We start from the raw sequence: 8,288 nt of genomic DNA, 5'->3' as shown, positions 1-8,288 counted from the left end.
TCTGATTGTATGATATCAGGTGTGTTTAATTCTTAAGAGTTGTTAAATCATGATGTTTTGATGTTTTAAAAAAATGTGTGTTTGACTTGACAAAGACCTTTTTGGTCGAAACGTTGTCTTTTAAATAATAAATATTGAGACCCATAGTAGCAGTGTGCCGTTCTTTGTTTTTTCGTGATTTAGTGTTTTTGTGAACGAGCACCTGTCTCAAAATATTTTTGGATGTGCACACATTCTACTCCTTATTTTGATTAACTTTTTGGTGTGGCACTCCTGACGTTAAGACTCTCATTGTGGGATATAAGCCCTTTTTGTTGAAGAAAGGATGGCAACCAGTAACACATTTGAATTCTCAGAAGAGGACTATGAAAGAATTATCCTGAAAGAATCACTTTTTGAAGATATATCGCCTACTACCAGTGGGAATAAAGATTTAAGACGGACACTTAACAATTTACTTACTAGAGAAACTAAACTCTTTTTACATGCAGTGACATTGAGTGATTATCTTCGACAGAAGCGAATCCCACGAGGACTCCGGATTCAAAAAGGACCGACCTTGGGTTTTAATAATCCCATTTTTTGTGACAAATGGTGTGAAATCACTAACAAATGTTCATTCGATTTGATTGTACTTCTGATCCAAGAAATCACGGAGCAACTGACTGCTGTACGTGGTGAAATTGATACCACTCGTGTGGATCTGGATAAGACTGTTTTGGATAAAGACAAATTAAAGGAGACGATTGCCGAATGCGAACAACAACAAAAACAACTGGAGATGGAAATAAAAGCGATTAAGAAGAAGAAGTTCCACAGAGATGCGGATGATTACAAATTACAGCGAGTCTACACCTGGAGACTAAAAAAATCGACTCGCAACTGGCGGACCTCTCCTAGAAGAGTTGATTCAGAACCTCCAACATCAGGCAATGATACCGACTTTGAACAGCGCAGCTTTGGCTCTTCCTCGTCTTCTTTTTTAGAAGACGGTTCAATGAGGTGGAACTCTCGCCCCGTCCGAAACTCCAGAACACGAGGAAAAAGAAAGCCTGCAGACGGGGTAAGAAGAGATCACCAATATGGAACTCATCACAAACTTCTCCATTGAATTGTCATAATGTAGTGAACATTTCTAGTAAAGTTTTGTCATCTGATTGTGTACAAGCCCTCGAAAAAGGTTTATCATTCGTTCATACTACATATTGTAATGATTTTGGAGTTTATGTTGATTTTCAAAAATTCTTTAGGACGTTACGACTTAAGGAATTTTTCTCGAGTAATGTTCAGTTGGAACCTGTGATGCATATAGGAAATCCTACAAATGCACCATTTGATATTTGTCAAAGCAATCCATTAATTAACTCTCGAGCTTTCCGTGCTAAATCTACATTTATTCCACCTAAGAACCGAAATCATTCATTAGAAACATATTGTAGATTGGTTGAAAGAGACGTGGGACAAATTGTGAATAAAAAACGAGAATATGTGACTTTTAATAATTTACCTAAAGACCAAAGAAATGCTTTACAAGAATTAAAAATTGACAGTTCTATAATTGTTAAACCTGCCGATAAAGGAGGCTCGATTGTAATTATGGATACACAATACTATGATCAAGAAATTTATAGACAATTGGAAAATGTATCTTTTTATAAGAAATTGAAGTGTGATCCAACTATTACTTTTAAGAATGAAATTCATACGACACTGCAATTTCTTTTGACAAGTGGTGATATAACTAAAAATGAATTTGATTTTTTAAAAGTGGATTACCCAACTACACCTGTGATATACATTTTACCAAAAATACATAAAGATTTGACAAAACCACCAGGTAGACCTATTATTGCTGGTATGGGCTCACTAACAGAAAAAATGTCGGTATTTATTGATTTTTTTCTGAAACCTTATGTCCAGGGTCTTCCTTCCTATGTACAGGATTCTATGGATATGATTAAAATATTACAGTCCATTATATTACCTCATAATCAGGTACTTTTGGTGACACTAGACGTGGAGTCCTTATATACCAACATACCACATGATGGTGGCATACAAGCTATTGATTTTTTTCTACGTGATGGTTACAGCAATAAGAGTCCTAGTATTGATTGTTTAAAGACACTTACTAAATTGGTTTTGACAAAAAACTTCTTTATCTTTAAAGATGAATACTTTTTACAAATTAAGGGAACAGCAATGGGGAGCACTATGGCCCCTAATTACGCCAATCTTTATGTGGGTCAATTTGAACACGACTTTGTATTTAATCCTATGGTTAATTCCTTTCTGTCGAATATCTTTTTATGGCGTCGATACATTGATGATGTTTTTCTCATATGGTGTGGCTCGGAGAGTGAATTACTTGATTTTCATCTTTTTTTAAACCGAAGCAGTGAACATTTGAAATTCACCTTAGAGTTTAATGTATCTCAGGTTAGTTTTTTGGATTTACTTATAATAAAAGAGGACAGTAGACTAGTGACGGATCTGTATAGAAAACCTACAGATAAAAATACCATCTTACATGGTCAGAGTTTTCATCCGACGAATCTAAAGAAGAGCCTTGCGATTAGCCAGTTTAAGAGGATCCGTAGGATTTGTACTCATAAGGAAAGTTATGAAACCCAATGTAAAGACTTGTGTCAAAGATTTTATGAAAGGGGTTATGCCGATACATGGGTCAAAGAAGCTGTGGCACGTTTTGAAAATAATGATCAAAAAGAGTGCCTTATTCGAACAGCGTCAAAATCAACCGACAACAGGTTATCGTGTATCATTCAATATTCTGCCTTAAGCTATGAGTTGGCCAATGTAGTACGCAAGCATTGGCACATTTTAAGTTCTGATCCATCCTTGAAACAAGTCTGTAAAGAGCCACCACGAATTGTTTATAAACGAGCCCCTAATATACGGCAAATGATTGTTAGAGCCGATCGGGGATCGGAACGTTCGATCAATCCTTTTTCAGTTCCTGATGGTAATTATAGATGTGGACAATGTGCTCAATGTAATTTTACAACCAAGTGTCAAACCTTTAGCCATCCCCATTCTGGAAAACAACTCAAGATAAAGGGAATTATTTCCTGTAACACTAAGAATGTAATTTACATGATAAAATGTCCTTGTGGATTGGCATACATTGGTAAAACAAAGCGTTGTTTAAAAACGCGTATTGCTGAACATCGAAGCAATATACGGCTAAATGATCAAAAATTTTTCAATGCTTTGAAACACAATTTGTCGACTCTTCGTTATTTTGGGATTGAACATGTTAGAGTACCCAGAAGGGGTGGCGATATTGATAAAATTCTGTTACAGAGGGAGGCTTTTTATATCTATACACTTAATACTCTATTTCCTAAGGGTTTAAACTTGGATTTTGATTTGAAACCTTTTTTTGTGATTCTGTTGATATGTATAATATTTTTTTTAAAAAATTCCTCTTTTTTGTTTGCCTTGGTGGTGATTTGAGGTTTATTCACTTAGAGCCAATTAGTAGTATCAGGTGTGTCTGATTGTATGATATCAGGTGTGTTTAATTCTTAAGAGTTGTTAAATCATGATGTTTTGATGTTTTAAAAAAATGTGTGTTTGACTTGACAAAGACCTTTTTGGTCGAAACGTTGTCTTTTAAATAATAAATATTGAGAGCCATAAGAGTAGTGTGCCGTTCTTTGTTTTTTCGTGATTTAATATGCTATTGCCGCAATAGTTAGCCTGTCTGGAACCGAGCTAACTTAAACCACTATAATGTATGACACTTGCATTACATGCGAACGGCCCCTACGCTAATAGAACTCTGTTTTTGTCTCCCTGTCTCGTCCTCGACCCAGAGGACAATGAGACAAACAGACCCAGTTCCTGTTGCTGTGAAGGTCATCGCACCACTGATCTACTGGCTGTCCTTCAACGTGACGACCAGCCGATGCCCGACCAACGACCACCGGCTAAACCAGTTTAATCCGCTTACCCGCCTCCTATCCCTACCGTATCTATATATATATAAATATATATTAATTCCTCCCAAGGGTTTTTGTCCTTCTAGGAGTTTTTCCCATTGGGTTTTTTCCTAGGGGGGTTTTCCGTCCCAGGGAAAGTCAGCCAATTTTGGCACTTTACTGTATAAGTTACATTATTAATATGCACGCTTGTATGGTTTAACCTTAGCCGCTATATTCTACTTCTTATATTATCTATTGATTTTCTGTAAAGAGGAGGATTCTATTTATATAGCACAGCTTGACTCAGGGTTGAGGTGCAGATGGAGCTGGGCCTGGCTAAAGATTAAGGTCAAAACTGAGGTGAAGGGAGTTCAGCACAGTTTCCCACTGTCACAGTATTTTAAAAAAATTGACAAAGCAGGGTATTCAAAATGCAGCCTTTGCTGTAAAGAAATAAACTACAGCAACAAGGGCTCTCATGCTCTTTCGGCACATTGCCAAACAGAGGTGCACCGTCAAAAAGTGTGCATGGTGATGACTACAGCCAGTGTCCTTCCAGTTCCAAGTCAAAGTGCACCCAAGGTGGGGCCTGAAGCCATAAGAGCGCGAGTTAAGGTGCCTGTACCTACATGTCAGCAGGTTGCTAATGCAGAGGTGTGTATTATAGATTAAACAGGCTTGTAGTTTTCTGGGTTACTAAATAATAACTACTATTTCACTGTTGACAGGTTTCTTGACATTTGCCAGTAGGCTATTATCAGGCTACATAGAAGTAGGGTACATTCAGAGGCGGCCTTAGCTATGTTTCAACCGTTTCAATTGAAACGGGCCCCGCCCTAAAGGAGGGCCCCAGCCCGGCGCAAGAATGTTTGAACGTGGGGCTATGATTCCTGCACGGGGGAGCTCACATTGTCAGTGCCTGTGGATGTTAAGCAATCACATATCTTTCATTTTAAATCAATTAATTTCTGCTCTTTATTTTCTCTCGGACGTTCATACGCGCTTTAGCCTGTAGAAATCGGATTATTAATATGAAATGAATGTATTTTATTAAAAAAAATATAGAACTGCATTAATATTTATTATATGTCATTTAAATTATTTTTAAAAGTAATTTCTTTCATTTTTATAAATCAATGTAGAATCGTTTACAGCAGCATCACAGTGCTTCATAAAAACTCGAAAACGTGCACATGTGGATAATTCTAAAGGTTTAATTATTCTTTAGCATCGGGATCACTAGACGAGAGCTTAATAGCCTTATTTTTGTGAAAACCGACATTTCTTAAATGTGTTACCTGTCGTAGTTAGCCCGTGCGCATTCATTCCGACAAATTTTCCGTCACAAATGGAGAGAATATCAATTTGAAGTACTCATCGCTATATGCCCTATTTATTCCCTTCAAATATCAGAGCTGTGCAGAGAGTTGCGCAATTGTGTCTCATTGCGTGACTGTGACCGCTAAAATACACTTGGAGAATAGAGCAATGAAAGCAACGTCATTTTCATTTTATCTGGAGTGAAAGTTTAAGCGGCTCCCTTCCCGAAGTGCCCTTCAAGGGCGCAAAAACGCAGTTTTGAATTCGACCATGCTCTCTCTCATCAGGCTTGTCTGTGCAAGTGCGATTCCAGGTTTTTAATAATACATTATTTTAGGGACTGATTTCAATGGGGTTTTTTTTAAATAATATTATTGGATTTTATACTAACCTTAATGCAGTATTTAATTGTATTTAAAATATGTTTATAACATCTGTGTGCATTTACTGACTGCCTTTAATATATTTTGTGCATGACGGCATTTTCCTCTAACGCAACATCCACACAATGTTCCATTAAATGAACATAATGACCAAGAACTTTAGATAAATGAGGGGTGATTTTTTTTTTACAGTGGCTTGGAAATCGTCTATTTTTGTTTTGCTCCCGCATAACAATGTAAACTGTTTTTATAATAGCCTATTGAACATAGATGCCGTCAGCTCTCGTTCAGATTTTTATTGAGCACGAGGTGACAAAATCGCTGGACAAAGATAAACTTATCAGGGAATTCTCAGCACCCAAACACAGAAAGGTGGATTTCTAATAAGGTTTAGGTTAAATCTACGCTCGCCGCCAGGTGAGCTGTCTACGGTGCTGAAAAAACGCGGAGCCCATCCTTATTTATAAGTTCGGTTCAGTGTCAGTCAGACACTTGTCTTGTTTGCTTTTGTTAAATAATTCAAGTTGAGGGGATGTTTGAGATGTTTTTTTTTTAAAGTCAGCCCAGACAGCTGAAAATATACTGCGCAAATCAATTAAGCAGAGAATTTAGCGTCCATGAAAGGGCGAGGCAACTATAATTGTATAGTTGTAATTAAATAAGGTTGGATCATTTCTTTTGAGCTGCCTGTTCGTGAAGCTAAAAGTGCACGTAATAAAATAATATACCATTGATGCAAACCAACAGGAATCCTTGCTTTTTTGCTCTATTATGCTTATGTTTTATGTGGGTAGGGCCTCCTATTAGTTATTGAAACGGGCCACCAGATGCTTAAGGCCGGCTCTGGGTACATTACCAGGATAATTTGTGTGTACTGTACATGGTGTGTACAGTCCCTTGTACTAGAGTTGACCTAGACTTAATAACTTATTCACAGGGTTATAAGAAGTTATACAATAAGCAAAGGTTGTACTTATGAAAATCTAATATTTTCTTCGTCTAGGCGATGGTTCTTGCTACTCTTGCCGAACATTCACTTCCTTTTACATTTGCACCACTGATGGTGAAGCTGGCCCAAACGCTGGCTACAGACAAAGTAGCTCTGAGTGGGTTGAAGCTGTCACGCACAGCAGCAGCTTACAAAATGGTGCATGGATTGGGATTTACATTTTCAGAGAGGATCTTCAGCAATACACGGAAGTATCCATTTTCCATCAACCTCGACGAGAGTACTACAAATGGTGATAAAAAAGTTCTTTCCATCCTGGTTAGTTACTTCAACCCAGACAGGAAGATGGTTGATGTAGAACACCTTGGCTCTTTAGAGGTTTTGAAGGTTAACGCTCTCAAGCTAGAAAAGTTGCTGGTTAAGTTCTTTAAGGATAACAACATCCCATGGTCCAACCTTGTAAGCATGCTGATGGACTCCTGCGGTGTTATGCGAGGAAGTAAAATGGGGTTGGAAACAAGAGTGGGCCAGAACCACTGCCCAAGCCTACTTGATGTTGACGGTGATAGTTGCCACCATATCCACAATGCTGCAAAGGTTTTTGCAGCGCTTTTCAGCAATCATCTTGAACAGCTGTTTGGTGATCTACATGCAGATCATCAATGGGCCACAGACCAGGTTAGTTAACATTATTCAATTTTCATTATAGAGATATTTTTACAATATACTAACCTGCTGCTTTACTTAACTGTGAGGAGACTATTTTCTAGATGTCATCTAGATTCTAAAAAAGTTTAATACTTAACTGACATTTAGGCTACCTGAGCTTTTTGAGGTAAAAACTGATTTGATTTATCTCTTTCTCAGTTGGCGTACTTCAGAGAGATATGCGAGTTCATGAGCATTCCTAATTCAGCTCCCAAAAGGTTTGTTCAGCATCGCTGGCTATCGGCTTATGATGTTGCCATTAGCACCCAGAGGCTGCTTCCTGCCTACAAGGTTCTTTACTATGGCTTTATGGACAGGGAAGACAAGGCCCTCTACAAGGACCTCCTGAGGCAGCTTTTTGCCACTTACAAAGTGAGTGAAAAGGCACAGACACAGATTCTGTCCTTTCATGAGGACCTCAGCAAAAAGGTAACTGATCAGTTATTTCTTCTTGGATCAGTGATTGCCTACCTGCATTATGGTAACTAAAGGAGTGTTAGTTTTTGTACAGAGCTTTGTTATAGAGCCTTTGATTTTTCTAGGAATGACGCAGCTGGGAAAAGACCGGAAGAAGAGGGTGGTTAGGAAGGTGTGGCATGAAGCCACCATAACTGAGCTGCACCTCAGTGTTTATACAGGAGTGCTACCGATCCTTAAAGAATATGTCATGGTGTTCCAGGTGAGTTGAACATTGAGTCCTTTGCTTGTGGCTGCCATTTCTACTCTGGTGAATGCTACATTTCTCATCAGGTTTTTCAAAATATGAAAAAAAAAACACAAATTATGAGAATTGGATTACAATGATAAAAATGTTACAGGATTATGTGGTGCCTGGGTCTAGAAAATAAATTATAGTGATCCAATGTCTAATAATTACTGACAACATTTTCTTTGACCACAGGGTATTATGCCTTTTCATAGTGAGATAAGTGAATCCTTGTATTTAACTTTCGGTAGTCCAGAGTTGAAATTGATATGCAT

At 37.9% G+C, this 8,288-nt stretch overlaps 1 protein-coding gene across 1 annotated transcript; it reads left to right on the top strand.

Moving 5' to 3' along the window:
- The first annotated feature begins 6,561 nt into the window (after positions 1-6,561).
- LOC135773120 (uncharacterized) lies at positions 6,562-7,986 on the top strand. Its single transcript, XM_073814823.1, has 2 exons — positions 6,562-7,277; positions 7,467-7,986. Exons 1-2 carry the CDS (start codon positions 6,657-6,659, stop codon positions 7,794-7,796), a joined length of 951 nt encoding a protein of 316 aa, XP_073670924.1. The 5' UTR covers positions 6,562-6,656; the 3' UTR covers positions 7,797-7,986.
- The last annotated feature ends 302 nt before the right edge of the window (positions 7,987-8,288 follow it).

Source organism: Paramisgurnus dabryanus, chromosome 5 (assembly GCF_030506205.2).
Source record: "Paramisgurnus dabryanus chromosome 5, PD_genome_1.1, whole genome shotgun sequence".
Lineage (NCBI taxonomy): Eukaryota > Metazoa > Chordata > Actinopteri > Cypriniformes > Cobitidae > Paramisgurnus > Paramisgurnus dabryanus.
This window is presented reverse-complemented; position numbering and strand designations above follow the sequence as displayed.

Bases quoted from the DNA above. Each gene is read 5' to 3' on its own strand.
- LOC135773120 (XM_073814823.1), top strand. From the start codon at position 6,657: ATGGTTCTTGCTACTCTTGCCGAACATTCACTTCCTTTTACATTTGCA. The intron at 7,278-7,466 runs GTTAGTTAACAT...TCTCTTTCTCAG, and splicing joins ATCAATGGGCCACAGACCAG to TTGGCGTACTTCAGAGAGAT.